Below are 22463 nucleotides of genomic sequence, written 5' to 3' on the forward strand. Positions count from 1 at the left end.
GGATCCGAACCCGGGGCCTTGGTGTTATCAGCACCGCACTCTACCGAGTGAGCCACGGGCCGACCCATCAGATCTAGCTTCTAATAGCTGCTATTTTCTCTTTCAGCAGAATCTCTTTAAGATGGACATAGAAGACTGCAATGGCCGCTCCTATATGTCTGGTATGACTTCTTGTGTGTTCTGTTCATAAGGGGCTGGGAGCAGACAGTCTTCTGTGGAGCAGGGCAGAGAGCCTTTAGCCTAGGCACAGAACTAGTCTCAGAACTGACACTCATGTTTGGTAGTACTTGGTAGTGTGCAATTATTTTGGTGATTTTACATTCCCTAAATAGTGATTCTCCTCCCAACTTCTTGGGGAACAGTGGGAGGGGAAAGGAGTAGGAAGGGAATATGAGTGGAAATTATTAGAGGAATGATAGATGGAAAGAACATGTGATTCCTTCTCCTGTGCTCTGAGGTCGCAGCCACACATGAAATTCTGTCCCATCCAGATAGAGAGTGGAGCATGGTTTCAGACCTCAAAGGCCTGCAAGGGCCAGGTGGGTATGTAAATGAGTGAAGTAATTAGGATAATAAGCAGAAGAGAACAGTAGGGACTGTCATGGGCGGCCCGTGGCTCACTCAGGAGAGTGCGGTGCTGATAACACCAAAGCCGCGGGTTCGGATCCCATATAGGGATGGCTGGTTAGCTCACTGGGTGAGCATGGTGCTGACAACACCAAGTCAAGGGTTAAGATCCCCTTACCGGTCATCTTTTCAAAAAAAAAAAGTAGGGACTGTCATGAACTGGAGAACATATATCCTACCTTAAGGGACAGCAGCTATTTAGTGTCCACCAGTCATTACCGTGCAGGAATGTATGTTTAACGTGGCCAAAACTTCCAACTTTTCAAGAGAAATCAGAAATCCAAATTTTTTTATGAAATGTCACCATTTTTATATAATGACTCAGTATTTGAAAAAATGTTCCATGGAGCAAATCAAAGTCATCTATGGTCTGAATTCAGCCAGTGGGCCACAGTTTACAGTTTTTTATTTATTTATTTTTTTTTAAAAGTTGACCGGTAAGGGGATCTTAACCCTTGACTTGGTGTTGTCAGCACCACGCTCACCCCGTGAGCTAACCAGCCATCCCTATATGGGATCCGAACCCGTGGCCTTGGTGTTATCAGCACCACACTCTTCCGAGTGAGCCACGGGCCAGCCCATAGTTTACAGTTTTTGAAGGAAGACATACAGAGCCCAATTTTCATTCTTCCCAACCCTTTTCCACTATCTTAACATGTTATAGCTTTTCACACTTGCCAAGTATTCTTACTGAGGCAGAAGAGATCACAGCTTATAGCATAAATGGCTTTTAGAGATATGAAAGTAATCAGACTTAACAAGTTTAACAAGATGAAAAGATATTAGGAACTTTAACAAGTTCCTCCCAAAGTTTAACAAGTTAAAAAGAAATTAGGAACTTTATCCAGCTCCCTCTCTAAGAGTGTAGGAAAGGGCCTAAGACAGAAGGGAAGGAAGGGATCTTTTCTGGGTAGGAATTATTAGAGGTAAGGGAAGCTAGAATTGGGTTTTGATGTGATGAGTATCCCCATCAGAAATCCAAGCGCCATTGTGGAAATGATCTAGAGCTAATTCTTTTACTCTAAAGTGGACCAGTGAAAGAATTACTGGCATGTACTAAGGGAGATAGCAAGATGGGTCAGACACACATAAGAGAATCACTGGCAACACCTGGGTAATGGGAGGTAAGACGCTGACTCTGACCCCTTTCTCATTTAAGGAGGGAATGGATAAAGGCATTCGTTACCTACCACAAGCTGGACAGATGACAGGGATCAGGTGGACTGATTAAATTGAAAGAGACTTTATTGGAACTAAAGTCATGGCTCTTCTGAGGAACCAACCAATCCTCCTTTCTCCTGCTCATTTAAGCCTCTTCAGAAAGCCACTAATGAACAGGTACACTCAGAACCCTGCTTTAGTGCTGGGGAACGCTCAAATGGATAAAAACCAGTCCCTGACATAAGAAAGGTGAATAAGAAACTACAAAGGTGGCTGGGGAATGTTGGATATTAGTGGAAAACTTCTGAGGATATTTGCTTCACTGTGCTATAAAACCAAGCTTTCCCTGCTTTCAGCAGGTTGACATTTCCTAGATAAGAAGCAGCCTCTGCACAGGATGGTTTTTAAATGAAAATAAAGGCCAGAAACCCCTCATTTTTACTTTGAGAATTCTAGATGTCAGCAGCTGCCGTAGAGAAGGAAAGTCAAGGTAGGGCTAAGATTAGCTCTGAAAAGTGCCCCCTGCAGGACTGGGCATGGCTAAGACAGTCCACTTGAGGAGGATCTGAGAGTCCATCACTCACCCATCTCTCCTGGGATGATATAGAAGCAGAGAAAGGCTGCAGTGTACAGCCCTCCTAAAGCATGCCACAGCAATTCACAAGTCATCACAGTTCTTCTGCTATACCTCTCCCATTCTTCAAAGAGGTTTTACCACCTCACAGAACCTGATTCAGAAAATCCATCTTTTCTCCCCCTTTCTCTTTCTAAAGGTACACATCATTCCCCCCGGGGGTGGCAGAGAGGACAGAAAAGAAGGAGTTCATTAATTTACTTCACAGATCTGCATACCGCCCCCCCCCCCTTTACTCCTGTCTTTCAAGGGAAACTGAGTTGCTCAAACCTTCCTCATGCAATCAATTGACCAAGCAGTGCTTGCCCCAAGTTTTCTGGAACTGTGAAATGTTTAAGGGAACCATAGTAAAAAAGGATCCAGGGGTAGGCAGCCCAAAGTTTCACTGCACTTCCCACCCCCAAATTCTTGGAATCAGAAATGTAGTCTTCCAAAGTAGGTCAGCTCGCCAGTGAGCTGTTCGTCTGGAAGGGAAGGGAGCAGAGGCCTCGTCCTGATAGAGAGCGGATTCATCCAGAGCTGTAGGCTGCTGGCGCCCTGGGGGTGGGGATGGGGAGGTGGAGGGCCAGGGGGAGACTGTACCATCCTTTTTGCCTGGGATCTGAAAGGACTCAGGGCCATAGAACAACACTAGCCTGAGACCAGACTGTGCTGGGCCCTCTTGCTACTGGGAAGGAGAGGGCTGTCAGTCCCCAGATCCTGAGAACAACCTCCCTCCTAGAGGAGGAGAGAAAAAGGAGGGAAAGAGTGCCTGAGTTTGGTGGGGGAAGGGCTTTCTGCCGATCTGAGAGCCTTGAAGCTGCCCGGTGTCCTAGGCCCCATGACCTCTGGGGCCTTAGCTTCCCCAGCTGGCAGAGGATTGGGCCTTCCCTGTGGGCCCCCCCTTTCTCCCTCCCACCAGCAGGCCCATCCCTTGCACACACTCTTGCCTCTCTCAGGCATTTGTTGTGCAGTTCCTCTTTGTCTGCTGGGCACGAGGGCAACGGCATCTGCCTCCCCCTCCCTGTGCACCCCTTACCCCCCACCCCCTTCACTGTCTTGGAAAAGGGATGCTGTAGCCTAGCATCCCCCCACAATACACACATATACATTCTCTCCAGCCCCCTCCCCAAGCACATCCAAGCGTGCTAGTGCTCTCTCTCTCTCACACACACACTCACACACTCAACACACATACACCCTGGGCTGAGCTGTTCTTGCTGGCTGCAGCCGTGGGCCCCTGCTCACCGTGCCGCTGCCGCTGCCTGCGAAATGACGGCGGTTCCCCTCACTTCCAGGAATCCACGCTTCCTGGAAGGTGAGTGGCTGGGCTCACCCCTGCCTGCCACCGAGACGCAGACATGCACACACCACCCGCACTCCCTCGCCGTTTCCAAGGCGGCGGCTGCGTTCGCACCCCAGGGTCTCACCGGCAAGGGAAGGATAATGTAAGTTCAGGCAGAAGGCGGCTAGTGGAGGGGGGGAAGGGGGTGCTAGGGCTAGGGAACCAATTCAGTAACAACTCCCAAGCCTGAGGAGAGGGAGAGGATGGGGCTGTGTGTGTGTAGCGGGGGAGGGGGCGTTCCTCCTTACACTTGCGGAGGATGGGAAAGGGTGTTTGGTGTTGCTAAGCAAAGACGGCGACTTGGACAGTGGGAGCTGTGGTGACATCTTGATTAGGCCTTGGGGACAGGGGTAGAGCTGTCTGGGGTGAGATGCCGAGACAGGCCTGGGTGGGAATGGATAGTAAAGAGAATCAGGTAAGGAAGAGGAGCCTTGGCCTTAGATGCCTCAGCCTGACAGAGATCTGAGGGGCCTCACCTCCCCACAATAGAGCTGGGGATGGGCGGCTTTCTTTGCTCTAGTATTCCCTGCCAGCAGGCTAGCATCCTGCCACCCTGGAGCCCATGGTCAAGAAAGGGAAAGCAGTTATGATGAAGTCCCTTGCAGAGAAGTGTGGAGGAGCTTCAAGCTCATGGCTATTCCCTAGAGGTAGCGGCTCTTTGAAGGGATCAAGGAAGGGCAGCAAGAGCAAGAGCGGAGGGTTAGTCTCCTTCAACATGTGAAACACATTTAGCTTGTGGGCTGTTTCCCAGTTCCTTTCTCTCTCTCCTGCTTTTCTTGCCCTCTACCCACCTTCCAGTTCCTCTGATGTGAACCTCATAATTTGGCTTTTGCCTTCTGGGGGTTCAGCCAATCTATGATGACTTTAACCAAGAAAATTTCTCTGAGACCTGAGAGCAGCCTTAATTCTTGGTTTTGACAGTCTGGGATTTCTTGGGAGTCCCAGGCATTTGAAATTCCCTCGCTGGGGTTTCTGGGACTTGAGAGAGGAACTGCTGAACTTCCTAAATCGACTCTAGCTCCATTTGCCCTCTGGCTAGATTTCAAAATCCCTGGGTACCCAGAAGGGCTTTCTGACCCCTGAAACAGATTCATGCTTACGTATTAGCCCCATAAAAGTAGACTTCAGCATGTTTTCCCTCTTACCTTTTCCTAGGGAGGGCAAAAGCATTAAAGAGCCTCTTGAGTTATTGGAGTTACTGGAGGCTCCTTCTCTTCCTCCTGTTTCCAGGCCTCAATTGGTAGAGCCACAAAGGATGCTTTCCCCTTAATGTCTCTTAAGTATCCCTTTAAGGATATTTTTCCCCATACAGCGAGCCCCTGACCCCAAGAGGCAGCCTCAGTCTAGTAAGCTGGGACCAGCAATGGATTTCCAGCAAGCTCATTCATCCTTTTAGGGTCAAGGCCTCAGCACCAGGGTCAAAGCCCTGTTCTTCCCCCATTACTAACATCAAGTGACTTTGGGCAAGTCAGCACTAATGTTCGAAAAGGAATAAGGAGATACCCTTTTCAGCCCTTTTAACCTTAGGAAATCCTACACTTAGCTGAAAGGACATATTTTAAAACTGGCTCAACAACCCACAATCCTGAGATGCTCACTTCGTGATATGGGTGTGGTACTGATTTGGGGCAACTTTTTAGGTAACCATGGCTCACCTAAACAGCCCAGCTGGGAAAATTCAGATTCAAGCCTTAAGGCTTTTTCTATGGATAGTGAAGAAATTTCCTCAGGCTTTGATGGGATAAAATGGGGAAAATGGGACTTTTAGGAGAGGATATGAATGAGAAATGGTCCCAAAGTCCTGAGTGGTTGTTTTCTTCCCACTGACCAAAGCTGGAGAGGGATCCCTCAGGAGGGTGTGTTCCGGATTTCTTGCCTCAGGCCCAAGACTCCAACCATTTTATAATGGAATCTTTATTTTGTGAAAGTAAGTATGTGCATAGCTGGGCAATTGGGTAAAGTACTAATAGGTAGACTTTAGGGATGACTTTTAGGGTCTCTCTCTCTCTCTCTCTCTCTCTCCTCCCCCCTTCCATATTTAGGCCTGTGTGCACACATCCATGCATGTTCATGTTAGCAAATAATGTAGAAGGCTATTGGTATGTTTATCCCAGTAGGTATGTTCTCTTTATGTGTATCTACATATGTGATATGTGTCTATGTGTGTGTTTTATCTACATTTGTTTTTATTTCACCTATATATTTGTGCAGAAGATTGTGGGGAGGAGGGATTTTTTTTAAAAAAGACATTTCTTCAGGTATGTTATCTAATTTTGAAAAACATTATGAAATTCTCAAAAAGCATTTTTACAAATCAATTTGTCAACAAATTAAAATTAATATATTGAGAATAAACTGATTATTAAGCTGTCCAGGAAACATCAAGTAGTAAATGTGTGATTGGAATCAGGTCAGATAGAAAGCTTTCTAGAGTAGTCAAATTTTTGCTGAATTTAGAAAATCTTAATGGGCCCAACTTTCCCCTCCTGAGACAGTGACTCCCAGTTGGCTGTGTAGGTGGTGATTAAGGACATGGGCACTTATTGCTTATGATCAGATCCCGGTTTCACCACTACCAGGTATGTGATCTTAGACAAGTAACATAACCTCTTTTGTGCCTCAGTTTCCTCATCTGAAAATTAAGATAATATCAGCAATACTTCATAGGGTTGTTGTGAAGATTAAATCAGATAATTCAAGTGCGTGGAATAACACCTGGCACATAGTAAGCACTCAATTAATATTAGTTGCTATTATTATTATTATTACTAATATTATAATTAGATTCAGGACAATTCCAGCTGCCCTTTCTGAAGATCCTGAATCTGGTGTTCGGGATTCTGGAAAGGAACAGTAGGGAAGAACATCTGTCCTGAACTGCCTCCCTCCTGAGGCCCCCATTTTCCTCTCCGCCCTGGCCCGCCCAGCCCCAGCCCTGCTTCCTGTGGACGTCAGGCAATGATGCTCTTCCTCTCAGGCCTAGATAAAGGTAGAGTAGGCAAGGCCCAGCCACGGAGCTCTCGGAAGTCAGCACCAGGCACCCAAACTGGCAGGGCATAAGGTATGGTGCCCAACATACAACACTGCCTTATACATGGCTATGAAATAAATGTTTGTGAAATTTAACTGAGTTTTTTAAAAGATTAGGCAATAGACAGTAGATGTCTCCAGCTCCAGCTTTACCTGCCGTCTTGTTCTCTCCTCCAAGGTAGCGGGGACTCATCTCTGGAGAAGGAGTTCCTTGGGGCCCCAGTGGGGCCCTCGGTGAGCACCCCTAACAGCCAGCACTCTTCTCCCAGTCGCTCACTCAGTGGTAAGTGCAACCTTCTACCCCTCCTGGCACTAGGCACCCCCATTTGCATTTGGCCCTCAATTTACTTCCACTGGCAACCATTTCCCCATTGTCAACTCCTTCTGGTTTTCTGCTCAGAGTCTCTAAAAGCACTAAGGAGCCGAGTGTTGAGGGTTTTCCTAGCTTCTGAAAGGAGATCACTGCCAGACTAGGGTGGAATTAAAAGAGGCATGGGTGGGATTAAGGTAAAGGCTCCAAAGAGAAATTCTGGAATTGAAGAAGCAGGTAGATAGAAATGGTCATTAGGTAGAGTTAGATAGGAAATAGAGAGTTAAAGGACCTCCCCATCTCCCCATACCCCATTCTCCTGCCCAGACAGGGTCCCCATGACAGTCCCTTCCCAGCTGGCCCTAGATCTGTAACATACTCTAAATTGTTGGAATAACTGGGAATGTAGGTCACAGCCAGAGCCAAAGCCTTCTCAATGGCTCCTCCCTCCTTTATTACCCCCACTACCCCAGCCTTAGGATTTTATGGAGGGGGGTAGAGGGGTTCAGTCTTATGGTGTGGGAGGGTAATGTAAACCACATCTGTCTTCCAGTTTTGCTCTCTCCTTAGCCTGCTGTCCCCCTTCAGTCTACCTAGGACTGTTTTCCTTCCACTGTTACTTGCTGGCTTCCTGCCCAGGGCCAAGCCAGGCATCTTTCTTAATGACAAGAGAGTGGAGAAAGAGGCTCCCCTTAGCTACCTCCTCTCTCCAGTGACAAAAGACATCCTCTGTACCCTAACTTTTTTCTCTCGAGGCCTATTTGTGTGATGGGTGGGAGAGAAAGAAAAGGTTGTTTCAGGTTCCAGCAGGACTCTGATATCACCACCCAGGATAATAGGATGTTGTCCCCTTTTTAGGCCTGAATGTCTCAGGGCCTGGAGATTCAGGAGTGGCATTCTGGCCTGGGAACAGGTTCCCCTTTGCCTGTCTATGTTCTAAACACCATCCCACCCTCCAGCCAACTCCATCAAGGTGGAGATGTACAGCGATGAGGAGTCAAGCAGACTGCTGGGGCCAGATGAGCGGCTCTTGGAAAAGGATGACAGCGTGATTGTGGAAGATTCATTGTCGGAGCCCCTGGGCTACTGTGATGGGAGTGGGCCAGAGCCTCACTCTCCTGGTGGCATCCGACTACCCAATGGCAAGCTCAAGTGTGATGTCTGTGGTATGGTCTGTATCGGACCCAACGTGCTCATGGTGCACAAGCGCAGCCACACTGGTGAGGAAACCAAAGGGCTTCATGGAGGAGCTCTCAGGATGGGATTGAGAGGCAGAGGAAGTGCTGGGACAAGCATAGTACGAGGGCTGGAGGAGGCCAGGCTGGGAGTGGGGTGGCCTTAGAAAGGAAAGGGTCTCTCCCAGCACATTTTCTAACTGATTAAAAAAGGAGGGATGGAATTTGGACTCCCTTTAACACCTGTACTTCCCTGGCACTTTCCTCAGCTGTTGTTATAAAGAAAAGCTGATGTTTTTCTCAAGATGTGAGGGAGGGAAAGGTGGTATAGCCTCAAGAAGGATCTATAGTCCACCAAGGGTAGGACTCCTGGGTATTGTTTGGGCCCTCCCATCTCATAATTTTTTTAAAAAAAGAGAAAAAAAGGAAAAGGAAAACAATCCTCCTCGGCTTTCTCAGGTTTTGGGCTCCTGGGGCAGAGTGGGCCCTATGGGACTCAGTTTTTGGTAACACTCTTTTGGCCTGGTAATCCAGGCCTGGTGCCCCTCTCCTTGCCACACACCTCTAATCCATGCCTTCCCAGGGAAAGAAGGGAAAGATCTTTATAGAGCAGAATTTGTGTGTGTGGCACAGTCCTGCCCCTCATAAATATGTTCAGAGCACATTGCCTTGGACAGGGTGGAGCAGAAGGTAGGGGGCTAGGATCAACACTGAAAGTTCCTCATGCCCAGTCCTCTGGGATCTGTTTTTGATTTGCAGGTGAACGGCCCTTCCACTGCAACCAGTGTGGAGCTTCCTTTACCCAGAAGGGGAACCTGCTGCGTCACATCAAGCTGCACTCTGGCGAAAAGCCCTTCAAATGTCCCTTCTGCAACTACGCCTGCCGCCGGCGTGATGCACTCACTGGCCACCTCCGCACACACTCAGGTCAGTGACTGTCCAGTGGGTGAGGACGGGGTGGGGCCTTGGCACACCCACTAAATACAGCTCAGCGACTCTTCTTGTGTTTGGGGAATTACAGTGTCTGTCACAAAGGAGAGGAGAGCACTTATAGAGCAGATAGGACCCTGCCTCTCTAACCCCTCCTTTGGGCAGCAAGGCCCCATGGGGAACTTGGGGGACTCTTTGATGGGTATTTTATACCTGTCACACTCTGTGACATGGAGCAAAAGGAGCATGGGCAATGTTCTTGGCTCTTAACAATCACCCTACCTGACTTGTTTTTTTAATGATCTTGATGATGTCAGAGCCATCTGTGCCCCATCACCCCCCACTTCTGAGCTCCAGGGAACCCCCTTCTCCCATTCCCATCTGCACCAGGCTGCACAATTGTCCCCATCTTCACACTCCCCATACAACACCAGAGGTCTTGGGAAACCACTGTCTATCCTCTCCTTTACTTTCTGCTGGTTCCTATAAATATCCATGGGTCTCCCAAACTGTACAAAAGAGAGCCTAAGACCTCCAAGTAGGAGAAGAGTATCCCATATTTGTTCCCTATCCCAAGAGGTTGTCATCCAAGAGGTTCCCAGAGGCATGAGCAAGTCCACAGGGTGCCTACAGGCCACTGCTTGGAATAGTACCAGGGAACTGGACTAATAAAGTTTCTAGCCCGGTTCAGATTGCTTTAATCAATATCTGTCCAAATCAGCTGGACAGATAGCACTTTTTGGGCATTTTACTACATTTTAGGCTTTTGGCTTGGACTTGGGAAGAGGCCAGTAGCTGAGCTGGTGGGAAGGAGGGAACTCAACATTGGGAAAAGTCAGGATGAAGGGAAGAGGGAAAAGAATTAGCAGGGTCTGTCCTTGGAAACTTTTCTAGCTATTTTTCTCTTTTCTTAAACTCTCCTGGGCCAGGATTGAAAGGAACTGAGCAGTCATTTCACTACCCTCTACTTTCTCCATCTACTTAACTTGTTCCAGGTTCTCCCACATCGTAACTGGAATCTCTTTATATATGAGGAGAAACAGCGTAAAATATCATCATTGATTCATGCTTTATAATCTATAGAGCATTTCACTTGTGTCTCCTCATGTGATCCTCCTAACAGTTCTAAGGTAGATGTGATTATTCCCATTTTGTTGACAATGAAACTGAAGCTGTGGGGGAAAAAATATGAGTTACAGGTCACATAGCTATTCTGCAGCCTAGCTGGAATCCCAACAAGGTCCAGTGCCAGACACACAATGTTCCTTTTCCTCTGAAAAGGGGAGGCTCCCCCTGCTGGTTTGGGACAAGGATGGTTTGGCCCCTAGAATTGTTATCAATAGCAGTGAGGTCAGCTGGGTGGATTTTGGATGCTGTTCTGTCGATTATTAACAACAGAAGCAGATACAGATATATTGTTGGGTCCCATCTGTGTGAGATGCTTTCTGTTACAACCCACACTATAAGAAAAAAGGCACTGAAGAAGCATTCCTCTCCCAGATTTAAACTACTTTTCCAAGGGTCTTGGGTAGATAGGAACCATGTTGTTTATCTCATCCCTAAAATGCTAGGGTTTACAGAGGAAGAACAAAATGGCAGTAGATTAATTTAGTCAAAGTCCAACTTAGGAATGTGGAGAAGGTGAGTAGTGATGACCAGCCTCCTAGAGATACCTTCTCCTGTCTCCCTGCTCAATAGTAGCAATATACATAAAATATAAAATACCTTTTTCTCTTCAGTTTTTTCTCTCCTCTCACAAATATCACCTCTGAAGAGTTGTCTTTAAATGAAGTATCAATCTGTTCTCCCAACTTTTTTCTTCAGTAGAACAAGATCTTTATGGGCCGAGCCCGTGGCACACTCGGGAGAGTGTGGTGCTGGGAGCGCAGTAGCGCTCCCGCCACGGGTTCGGATCCTATATAGGGATGGCCAGTGCACTCACTGGCTGAGCGCGGTGCGGCCGGTCACAAAAAAGACAAAAAAAAAAAGAACAAGATCTTTATAACCTGTTCTTTTTTAAAAAAAGAACAACAACAACAAAAAAAAAAAAAAAACCCAAACTTGATGTTCTCTTGCTTTTACTGTCCTCCTTTATTTTCTCCTCTGTTCTTTTATTTTTTTTCTCTTATCAGAATTTCTCTATCAGTGACGGTCTCTCTGGGTCTCTCTTGGTATCTCAGTGTAGAGAGACAGAAAGAAAATAATCAGTCAAACCAGGCTAGAAATGGAGGTAAAAATACAAGTAAAGGTCAATTAAAACTGCCCTTCCCTACACTGGCAGATCTAAGGGCTCTCATTTCTGTCACCCCAGCCCACCAATTTCCCCCAAACCAAAGCAGATAGTTCATAAGCAAAAAATCCCCTTGTCTGATAAACAGCACTTACACCCGCCTGCCACATGGAAAGGTTAAACCACAGTCTGGGCCCCAGACCCTGGGGTGGGGCCTGCTTGCCTGACAGGGACGATCTCCTACAAAGTCCCTGGGTCCTTAGTTCCTTCGAGCAGCAACTTGGCCATCTTGAAGCCCACCACCAGTCTGAAGCAATATGATTAGGGATCCCCTCACTCCTATAGCTGCACATTGTCCCTCTTCCCCAAATTTGGTTTATCTGTCCATGGTTGCAGCTGAAGTTGGGGAAGGGAAGACAAGCAGAAAAATTCAATTTAGCAACATCTCTTCCTCCCCATGCCAGTGTACATTTGCTTCTGGATGATTCTGCAGAGCCAGGGCGTAGGGAGAAGTAATTGTGGTACTTTCTCTCCTCTCTCCTCCACAGTTTCCTCTCCCACAGTGGGCAAGCCCTACAAGTGTAACTACTGCGGCCGGAGCTACAAACAGCAGAGTACCCTGGAGGAACACAAAGAGCGGTGCCACAACTACCTACAGAGTCTTAGCACTGAAGCCCAAGCTTTGGCTGGCCAACCAGGTGGGGCTGTGGGCAGTACTAGGGGGGAGGTGAGGGCAGGGCCAGAGAGAGTGCAGGACAAGGGTGATTTCAGTGCCTCGTCCCACAGAGGGATGAAGTCTATGGAATAGAGCAATTACCCCAGTAAATCTGCCAAGCACTGCATCCTGAATACCCCAGTTGGTGCAGAGGTCTGTGGTAGGTGCTGTCTGGAGATCCAGAGGTAGGGGAAGATTGGGTCTATGTTCTCAGTCTGATGGGATAGAATACAAGGAGTATAAAATCAAGGGTCAGATGTATGTAATTGTCCCCAAATGATCTGAAATATTGTGGGAATGAGCTTTAGGTAGGGTAAGGTAAACAGAGGCCAGTTTCCAGGCATAAGGTATGACTTTTCTTAGCTACTGACCTACTGGTTTTCTCCAGGCAAAGGATGCTGTGCTAATGTGATCCCTACTCAGCTGCTACTACCTGTCCCCACCTCCCTCCCACTAGGCGATGAGATACGTGACCTGGAGATGGTGCCAGACTCCATGCTGCATTCATCTTCTGAGCGGCCAACATTCATTGATCGTCTGGCCAACAGCCTCACCAAACGCAAGCGTTCCACCCCCCAGAAGTTTGTAGGTAAGAGTCCAGTTGTAAAGGAGACATCAGCTTTAAGCCACAGCTCAAATAAATCTGAGCTGTGGTTGCCTTTAGACCAGAGATGTTGGTCTGAAGATTTGAATTAGGGAAAGAAAGCAGCCTGGTAGTCTCAGGTTCTCAGAATCTATCCCCAGAACAGGAGGGGAGTGAAGAGGAAGGATGTACCTCAAGAGAGTGGAGAGTGGACAGGGGTCAATATTGAGGACTCTTGTGATTCTAAGGGGAAGGGATCAGGGGCTCAAACTCTCCCAGTTTTTTAGAATAGCAAGGACTTCAGTCTGTGTGGGCCCTCAGAGTCAGAGAGAGGAAGTTGGTATGCAGTTCCCCCACCTAGCACTGATCATTAGATTGCTAAGGACCTGAATCTTTATGGAGAGTAATGAAATATTAAAGATGGGCGAGCTGGGACTGAGTTCTTCTCTAAGATTACAGCCTAGAGTCATGGAGCAGCCCCACAGAGGACCTGATGTCAAGGGGAAGTAAATGAGGAGTAGTAAATAATGTTATATCCAGCCCCATGAGTAAGAAAACAAAGAAGTGGACTGTCTGGTTAGCTCAGTTGGTTAGAGCGTGGTGTTATAACACCAAAGTCAAGAGTTCAGATCTCCATACCAGCCAGCCACCAAAATAAATAAATAAATAAATAAATAATAAATAATTTTTAAAAAAAAATAGGAAGAAAAGAAAAAGAAATCCTGGGGGAAACTTAGGAATCCTCCAAACCCAGCCCTGCTGATACCCTCCTCCCCATAGGCGAAAAGCAGATGCGCTTCAGCCTCTCAGACCTCCCCTATGATGTGAACTCGGGTGGCTATGAAAAGGATGTGGAGTTGGTGGCACACCACGGCTTGGAGCCTGGCTTTGGAGGTTCTCTGGCCTTTGTGGGCACAGAGCATCTGCGACCCCTTCGCCTTCCACCCACCAATTGCATCTCAGAACTCACACCTGTCATTAGCTCTGTCTACACCCAGATGCAGCCCCTCCCTGGTCGACTGGAGCTTCCAGGGTCCCGAGAAGCAGGTGAGGGACCCGAGGACCTGGCTGATGGAGGTCCCCTCCTCTACCGGGCCCGAGGCCCCCTGACTGATCCTGGGGCATCCCCCAGCAATGGCTGCCAGGACTCCACAGACACAGAAAGCAACCATGAAGATCGGGTTGCGGGGGTGGTATCCCTCCCTCAGGGTCCCCCACCCCAGCCACCTCCCACCATTGTGGTGGGCCGGCACAGTCCTGCCTACGCCAAAGAGGACCCCAAGCCACAGGAGGGGTTACTGCGGGGCACCCCAGGCCCATCCAAGGAAGTGCTTCGGGTGGTGGGCGAGAGTGGTGAGCCCGTGAAGGCCTTCAAGTGTGAGCACTGCCGCATCCTCTTCCTGGACCACGTCATGTTCACTATCCACATGGGCTGCCATGGTTTCAGAGACCCTTTCGAGTGCAACATCTGTGGTTACCACAGCCAGGACCGGTACGAATTCTCTTCCCACATTGTCCGGGGGGAGCATAAGGTGGGCTAGCAACTTCTCCCCCACCCCCAGTCCACCACTCCACTGCCCTGCCTACAGGTGTCTAGCCCTGTTTCCACCACATCCCGAGGAGTTTTGCTTTGTAGCCCCCACCACTGGCTATCTGACTTCACACCTGACCCTGACCCCTCCTCACCTATTCTCCTCTACTCTGACCGATTTAAGCATTGTGAGGAAACAGGTCTTTTGCTTATATTTCTCCTTTTTCTCTTCTCTCATCCCAGCATACTCACTATTTATTAATTAGTTTATTTTTCTTTTGCCTTTTTTTTTTTTTAACTTATATTAGTCACATGCTACTCCCACCCTCCTGCCCACAGTTCCCTTCCACTTTAGGCCTAATTTGTCTCTTTGACCTAGAATCCTCCAACAGCCCCAGGGGTAGGAAGCTCCTCTTCATACTTAGAGACCTTGAGCTTCTTGCTTTAAGTCCTCACTCTTACATTACCTGATTCTTTAATTCTGATGCTGATACCTCTCTCTGGCCCCACCTTAGCCCTGTGGCATTATATCTCCTCTCTGGGACCCTTCAACCTGGTACTTCATACCTCTTGTGCCCTCTCACATTAGGCAGCTTGCACTATTCTTGAATGAATGAAGAATTTCCTCATTTGGAAGTAGGAGGGGCGGAAGAAATTCTCCCCAGGCACTGTGGGACTGAGGGTCCTCTTGATGTTCTGCTAGTAACATGAGTTCCTCAAAGGCTACATTCAGGATCTCCCTCTAAGATGTGACATATCTCTTCCTTCTTGAAAAATCCCTCAACACTGCTCTAATATCTTTAATCTGCCGGTCTATTCAGTGGTGGCTTTTCTCTCCTTGGAGTGCCCCATTTTTGTATTCTCAGGGGCCAAGGCTAGGTCTGCAACCCTCTGTCTCTGACACATTGGGAGCCACAGGTGCCTAATTGGGAACCAGGGCATGGGAAGGGGGTGGGTCAAAATTCTTCTCTTTCTCCTCCACCTCTCAAACGTCTTCACTCTAGTGACCTCCCTAGGCTCTCAGGGGCTCCTCTAGTCCCCATCCTATGAGAAACTAGTAGGTTGCTGCCTAATGACAAGGGGGTATCTCAACCCCTCAGTCATGCTGCTTTCTTCCTCCCCTTCCCAGCAGGATTCACCCTCTCATTCCTGGGCTCCTGGGCCCTGTTCTTAGGATCAGTGCCAGGGAGAAAAGGGTGTCTCTTTTCTCACTTCTAATTCTCAGTATAACCAAAAATGAACCCAGGATGAGCAAGGGCATGTGCCCCTCACTCCATTCCACCCTCGTTCCAGCAAGAATGGGATGGGCACAACTGAACTGGGGTCATCCTATATTGCCCCCTTCTACACTCAGCTCGCAGACATAGGGTAGGAGGGGGCAGTCTTCTGGCTACTGCAGAGACCCCTGGCTATATGGATGATCTAGGATTAGTGAGAAGGGGCAGGAGGAGATGCAACTCCACTGCAAGTGGAAGTCTCTTTCAACTAGAGTTTCCTGCCTGAGGCCACAGCCATCCCACTCTCTGCTTCCCTGAGATTCAAACCAAAGGCTGTTTTTCTATGTTTAAAGAAAAAAAAATAGTAAAAACCAAACACAACACCTCGTAAGTTTTAACTCTTGGTCCTTCTCTCTCCTTTTCTCTTCCCTTCCTTTCCCTTCCACCTTTCTTTCCACATGTCCTTTCCTTATTAGCTCTTTTGCCTCCTACTTTTCTCACTCCCTATCAGGGATATTTTGGGGGATGGTAAAGGGTGGGCTAAGGAACAGACCCTGGGAATGGGGCTCTTAAGGGCTCTGGGAAAAGTCTACCTTACCTTCTTATGGGAAGAGAGACCCTAAAAATTTTCTCCTCTTTATCCTCCTTTTTCTCCTCCATTATGTGGTTTCCCCAAGAAAACCAGATTGGCAGGGAGAGGCACCATGAGGTGATTGTTTCTCCTTGACAATGTAGCAATAAACAGATGCTGCCAAGGGCAGAGGATGAGGAGTTACCTCAGAGGAGAGTGGTTTCTAGAGAAAGGAAGAATCTTCTCAACAGCACCCCAGGGTACTAGCTCCTTGTTTCAGGATGGCAGCAGAGCTGAGATTAATATCTGGGCTTCTCCTGAATTATTCTGGTTATTGAGCCCCTTCTCGTTAGCCCTAGCCCCCCCCCTTCTGTGTTTGCTGTGTATTTAGTGACACCTCCTAAGGACTAGTCCCTTCTGAGGTATCAGAGCCTTAGGGTATCCCCATCCCCTCCCCCAGTTGCTTTGGCACCTGTAACCTCCCAGAACATGAAGGACTATGCTCTGAGGCTATATATTTGCTCTGTGCCCATGAGAGCAGAGACTGGAAGGGCAAGACCAGGTGCTAAGGAGGGGAGAGAAGGGCATCCTGTCTCTCTCCAAACCATCACTGCACTTTAACCAGGGTCTTAGGTACAAAATCTTACTTTTCAGAGCCTTCCAGCTCTGGAACCTCAAACATCCTCATGCTCTCTCCTAGCTCCTTTTGCATAAAAAAAAAAAAAAAAAAAAAAGAAAGAAAGAAAGAAAGAAAAAAACCCCAACCATTGAAACCCACACAGAGAAAAGAGGTGTTTCTTTTTATATTGCTATTCAAAATCAACACCACATACAAAAAAATTTCTTAATAGACACTTTTCCAGACCTTCGTTTTTTCGTGTCAGTGTCCAAGCTGTGGATGGGATTTTGTAATACTTCTAGCAGCTTCTTTCCTTGTGTACATAATATATATATATATATATTTTTAATCAGAAGTTATGAAGAACAAGAAAATAAAATAAAACACAGAAGCAAGTGCAATACCACCTCTCTTCCTCTCTCCCAGGGTTTTGTTTGTAGCCTATGTTTGGTGTCTCCTTTGACCCATAACCCCTCACCTCTTCCTCTGGTCCTCTCTCCCCTCCTTTTTAAAAGAGTTTTTCTCCTTTCTCAAGAGGAGTTAAACTAGCTTTTGAGACTTATTGCAAAGCATTTTGTATATGTAATATATTGTAAGTAAATATTTGTGTAACGGAGATATACTACTGTAAGTTTTGTACTGTATTGGCTGAAGGTCTGTTATAAATAAACATGAGTAATTTAACACCCCTGGTTGTTTTTACAGACTTCCTTTGCCTTGCTTTTCTGCTGGGAGGGAGTGGGGCCTCCTTGCAGCGTATTGTACCTACTGCTAAACAGTTTAGGATGTGAACAAGTCAAAGATCAAGAGGAAATGAGACAAGAGTGCTCAAATTGTTGGTGCAGAAGAACAGAAGAATTTTCAGCCTCAAATGCAAAGTGGTGGAGATTTTCCTACTGGGAGTGCCAAAACAGAGATTCATCAAACATTTATTTAGTACCTACTATGTGTGTAACACATTATATGCCCAGGGCGATTTAAGTTACAATAACGTGAATAATGATAACGATAGGGTCTACCACTTGAACATCTGAAATCCTAAGCACTGTGCCAAGTTTCATTTAATTGTAGAAACACCTACAAAGGAACGATCACAATTATTGCTGAAGAAATAAAAACCCAATAGAGAATAAGTAACTTGCCCAAGGCTCATCAGCCAGTAAGAGACAGAACCAGAATTTGTACCCAGGGGTGTGTGACTCCAAAGACTGTGCCAATTCCTTTATGCCAGGGAATACAGCCAGTGAAACCTCAGTCTATAAAAATCCAAAGAAAAACCAAAGTAGGAACATCAATTTAGTTCTTTCTTAAATATTAACTATTTCCTGTCCCCTTGACTCTGAACTTTGTTCTGTTCTCTCCCATCTACCTCATTGTTATTCTATGCAGCAATGTCTGCCTTCTGTTTTCTTTCTTTCTTTTTTTTTTTTTTAAAGATGGCTATACCTCCATCCATTTGTTTGTTAAGTGAAAGACAGCATAACATAGTGGAGCCAAAAGACCTCTTATTAATTTTGTGTAACCTTGGGTAATTATTTAACCACTGTGCACACTGGAAGGTCGAATTCACAAAATGTTTTGTTTTCTACCAAGTCTTGCACTTCGAAATCCTACACCTAGTAGCAAGACTGTCTGAGAAACGAGCCGAGGGCGTCCCCCGGTGGCGTAGCGCCGCCTCAGGTCTAAGGACTTGGGGCCGGAGGGGCCTCTCGGCTTTCGCACTACAACTCCCACAACGCATCTCTCCTCCTCCTCCTCTCCCTTCCAATAGTGTGTCTGGTGGTCGCCGCCGGGCAACTTCCGTGCCGAACATCACGTAAATCGGAACCTGTGACGCCCAGAATTACGTCCGGGGTAGGGCGTCGCGGTGCTTGCTGGGATACGTTTTACTCTAATCTTCTTCCGCCAGCAGGCTAAATAGTCCCACAAGTACTTCGTTTTACGGATAAATAAATTCTGAGAACGCCTTTCCACCCTAGATTTCAGTGGAAACGCTGAATAATAAGGAAAGGCTGAGTAAAGCAGGTTGCTGTTCTGACTCCCGTCTCCTAAGGGTTCTTCCAGTGTGAGCGCAGGGATACTCTCGCGCTATATAAGAGGTCCCGGCCGGGCGCCGGATCCTCTCTCGAGTCCTCCTCTCCAAAATGGTGAGTGGTGGCGCGTGGTGAGTGTTGGGGGCCGGGTGGAAGCTGAGAGGCTCAGATTCTGGGGTTGTGGGGATTTGAGAGCCTGGACCATGGTAGGGGACTGGACCGAATGTATGTATGTTTCTGGGCTTGGAGGGATCTTTGGAGGGACAGGAGATGAGTGGCGCCTTTCTGGTGGCCGACGGCTTGGGACGTATCCGGAAGGGGGCTAAGGCCGGGTAAGTCGCACCCTCTTCCTAAGAGCATCCTCATCGTCATGCAGACAAAGAAAAGACGGAACAACGGTCGTGCCAAAAAAGGCCGCGGCCATGTGCAGCCTATTCGCTGCACGAACTGCGCTCGATGCGTGCCCAAGGACAAGGCCATTAAGAAGTTCGTCATTCGAAACATAGTAGAGGCCGCAGCCGTCAGGGACATTTCCGAAGCGAGTGTCTTCGATGGTAAGTGAGCCACCGGCGGGTTAGGAACTTAGTACCTAAAGCCGTCCCCCAGCCTCGCCCTTCTGCAGGCTCTGTTCCTTGGCACGTTTCTGGAACGTCTTGGGCAATTTGCATGTACCTTTAAGGTTATTGCTGGTGGTAGAGAACGAACGGTATGTTTGCTCCCTTATTTGCCGTTTTGAGCCTTGTCTGAGCAGAGTTTTTGTGGTAGCGTGCCCAGCTTTATACTCTGAAGTTTGAGTCTTACATTGTGACTGCTTGTTTGGGGATAAGATTCCAGAAACACCTCTAGAGGTAAAAGCTTGGTAAACGTAACTACTGAAAAGCGTTTGAGTAGTTGTGAAAATGTAATGACAAGGAAGGGTCTTTCGAAGAATGGCGTCATCTAATTTGGTGGACAAGGGTGATCTTTGGAGCAGTATGATAATGTCGCTTTATTTTCTTTTTCTTAAGACAAATTACTTTTTTAGGCATCAAGAAGGGACTCAGGAGTGGCATTAGGGCTGGTGCAGTTGTTCAAACTAGATTCTTGGTTTATTACATCTGAGATGAGGATTTGGTCCCCCTGATGTCCAGATGGGCTTGTAGGGGGTATTATCAGTTTGTAAAACTTAGTTTTATATATGTGCCCAGATATCAGAAGCTGAACAGTTGCTTTGGGAATGAAAGTTTCGTAAATGTGCCCAACAGATATTTAAGTACATTTAGTTTTGACTGATGGAGTGAACAAGAAAGAATAATGTGAAGTGGTTGGGTATATATAATATCTTTTTTTTTTTTTTTCTGTTACTCAGCCTATGTGCTTCCCAAGCTGTATGTGAAGCTACATTACTGTGTGAGTTGTGCCATTCACAGCAAGGTTGTCAGGAATCGATCTCGTGAAGCCCGGAAGGACCGAACACCCCCACCACGATTTAGACCTGCAGTGAGTATTTTTAAAGGAGGATGTGAAAGCCAGATGGGTGATGGGAAGGTATGTGAGGACACAAAGAATATCAAATCAAGATGTTTGCCTAAGGTTAAGCTCTAAGTCTGGTTAGGCAGGTGAGAGACACTCCTGAAGAGTTGTTAGAACCTGTATTCCGATAAAGTAGTATAGTTTCTTTCCTTCCGCATCTTCCAGTGTCCCGTGTGTTTATAGCCTGAACACATTTAGTGATGAAAGGGTGATGGTCAAGTTCTTTGGGGGGATGGGAGTCTTGGATTCATGTTTTTTTTAATTTACTTTTCCATTCCTGTGTCTTTCAGGGTGCTGCCCCACGACCTCCACCAAAGCCCATGTAAGGAGGTGAATTCATAAGGACTGAAGAAAAACTATTCTCTGGAAAAAAATAAAATGGAAATTATACTCAGTATAGCATGTTGAGTGTATCTGTGCCAAACAGGGTCCAATTTTATGTGCATCTTATACAAAGAATTCAGGTGTGGAATGCCACATAGTGTTTCCCTGAGAAAGAAAGCTATCCATGTAAGTTAAACCTTAACTCTTCTACCTTATATTTGGATCCGTGGCCTCCCCAATTTGCATAGCTGTGTAAAAAAAAGGACGTGTAGGCACCTGAGTGTTGGATTAATTCAACCTGGCCAAGTTTAAGTTGACATCCTAAAAATGAGTGAAGAGGGGCTGGCCAGTGGCTTACTTGGGAGAGCATGGTGCTGCTCAAGGTCAAATGTTCCGATCCCCTTGCCACCCAGCCACAAAAAAACCTTAATACTAAAAATGGGTGAAGAACTGGAAGAGTAAGTAAAGAACATGAGGTGAGGAGTTCATACCCCAAGTATGGGGCTTTAATAGGAAAGGGACAACTTGAATAGCTTTAAACCTATTCTAGGAACCGTGTTCAGATCCTAAACTTCTATCTTGAAATTGGTAGCTGGCTAGTAAGCTGGCTACCCAGTGTGCATCTTTCTGTTCTGCATTTCTCTATTTAGTAAAAATGTCAAAAGACACCAGAGACATTTTTTTTTTTATTTTGTCAATATACAATGTAGTTAGTTATTGTGTCCCATCACCAAAACCTCCCTCCCTCCTCCCTCTCAACCAGAGACATTTTTTTTTTTATTTTGTCAATATACAATGTAGTTAGTTATTGTGTCCCATCACCAAAACCTCCCTCCCTCCTCCCTCTCAACCAGAGACATTTTTAGAGTCCCATTAGAGGAAGGAGGAAGTTCCACATGTATGGAGAAAGGTTATACTTTGTGACAGTGGTTTGTCCTACAATTCAGAAATGAGAAACTTAATTTGGGATATATATTTGTCTGAAAAAGCCATTTGGGAATAGGTCATTTAGGACTGACTTTTCCAATTTGGTAGGTGTTTATTCCTGCAGCCAAATCAATAGCTTGGAGATTGTGTTTATATACCTTTTGCTGAAGAACAAGTGTCTATATTCCAAGGAGTATGATAGCAAGGAAGGAGTAGAGTATTTCAGAGCATGGAGGTGGTTATGTTAATTGGAAAACGCTTTAGCTTGGTACTGAAACTAAAAACCAGATAGGAACTGCTGACCCTGACTTGGAGATCAACATACTAGTGCATGTGCTGGAATAGCTGTGGCAAATCCTGAATTTGTCAGAACATCTTTTGGGGAGGCTGGGCTCACAAGACAGGTCTGTGCCCCTTTGTTCTTCTATGCTATAGTGACCCCTTCACACCAGGGGTAAAACATTGATGGAAGATAATCAGAGGTTCAAAGTGAAACCTGGTGGTCCCAAATTCCAGCTTGCTCAATATAACCAGACTCAAATAGTAAGTCTGGGCTGTGGGTTTATCAAGATTGCTCTTGAGGGCTGGCCCGTGGCTCACTCGGGAGAGTGTGGTGCCAATAACACCAAGGCCACGGGTTCAGATCCCCTTACAGGTCATCTTTAAAGAAAAAAAAGGATTGCTCTTGAAATGTTGATGGGGCAGGGCCAGCCCGAGGCTCACTCAGGAGAGTGCAGTTCTGATAACACCAAGGCTGTGGGTTCGGATCCTATATAGGGATGGCCCTTTAGCTCACTGGCTGAGCGTGGTGCTGGCAACACCAAACCAAGGGGTTTTTTTGTTTGTTTTTTTAAAAGATGACTGGTAACAGATCTTAACCCTTGGCTTGGTGTTGTCAGCACCACGCTCAGCCAGTGAGTGAACCGGCCATCCCTATATAGGATCTGAACCCACAGCCTTGGCGTTATCAGCACCGCACTCTCCTGAGTGAGCCACGGGCCGGCCCTTAC

General features: G+C 46.8%; 2 protein-coding genes and 1 long non-coding RNA gene across 5 annotated transcripts in view; 2 read left to right on the forward strand and 1 right to left on the reverse strand.

The window, feature by feature from the left end:
- Positions 1 to 3737, reverse strand: part of LOC103593995 — a 20681-nt gene extending 16944 nt beyond the window's left edge. The window contains exon 1 of the long non-coding RNA XR_550809.1: positions 3650 to 3737. This is a non-coding gene — a long non-coding RNA (uncharacterized LOC103593995). The remainder of the gene's footprint in view (positions 1 to 3649) is intronic.
- On the forward strand, positions 1920 to 17345 carry IKZF4 (IKAROS family zinc finger 4 (Eos)). Of its 3 annotated transcripts, XM_008577153.1 has the most exons (8): positions 3763 to 3849; positions 5580 to 5673; positions 6955 to 7059; positions 8046 to 8306; positions 9021 to 9188; positions 11970 to 12119; positions 12594 to 12725; positions 13500 to 17345. In XM_008577153.1, exons 1-8 carry the CDS (start codon positions 3763 to 3765, stop codon positions 14258 to 14260), a joined length of 1758 nt encoding a protein of 585 aa, XP_008575375.1. In that variant the 3' UTR covers positions 14261 to 17345. The 3 variants fall into 3 exon arrangements, with proteins under 3 accessions (XP_008575374.1, XP_008575373.1, XP_008575375.1); XM_008577152.1 differs by lacking the exons at positions 3763 to 3849; positions 5580 to 5673 and adding an exon at positions 1920 to 1965; XM_008577151.1 differs by lacking the exon at positions 5580 to 5673 and having other exon boundaries at positions 3347 to 3849.
- Positions 17346 to 18676: 1331 nt separating this feature from the next.
- Positions 18677 to 20599, forward strand: RPS26 (ribosomal protein S26). Its single transcript, XM_008577157.1, has 4 exons — positions 18677 to 18804; positions 19067 to 19244; positions 20039 to 20169; positions 20493 to 20599. The coding sequence occupies exons 1-4, from the start codon at positions 18802 to 18804 to the stop codon at positions 20526 to 20528; spliced, it is 348 nt and encodes a 115-aa protein (XP_008575379.1). The 5' UTR covers positions 18677 to 18801; the 3' UTR covers positions 20529 to 20599.
- The last annotated feature ends 1864 nt before the right edge of the window (positions 20600 to 22463 follow it).

The sequence above is a fragment of the Galeopterus variegatus genome, unplaced genomic scaffold, assembly GCF_000696425.1.
Source record: "Galeopterus variegatus unplaced genomic scaffold, G_variegatus-3.0.2 Scaffold1458, whole genome shotgun sequence".
Lineage (NCBI taxonomy): Eukaryota > Metazoa > Chordata > Mammalia > Dermoptera > Cynocephalidae > Galeopterus > Galeopterus variegatus.

Bases quoted from the DNA above. Each gene is read 5' to 3' on its own strand.
- IKZF4 (XM_008577153.1), top strand. From the start codon at position 3,763: ATGCACACACCACCCGCACTCCCTCGCCGTTTCCAAGGCGGCGGCTGC. The intron at 7,060-8,045 runs GTAAGTGCAACC...CCCACCCTCCAG, and splicing joins TCCCAGTCGCTCACTCAGTG to CCAACTCCATCAAGGTGGAG. The intron at 12,120-12,593 runs GTGGGGCTGTGG...CCCTCCCACTAG, and splicing joins AGCTTTGGCTGGCCAACCAG to GCGATGAGATACGTGACCTG.
- RPS26 (XM_008577157.1), top strand. The intron at 19,245-20,038 runs GTAAGTGAGCCA...TCTGTTACTCAG, and splicing joins CGAAGCGAGTGTCTTCGATG to CCTATGTGCTTCCCAAGCTG. The intron at 20,170-20,492 runs GTGAGTATTTTT...TGTGTCTTTCAG, and splicing joins CACCACGATTTAGACCTGCA to GGTGCTGCCCCACGACCTCC.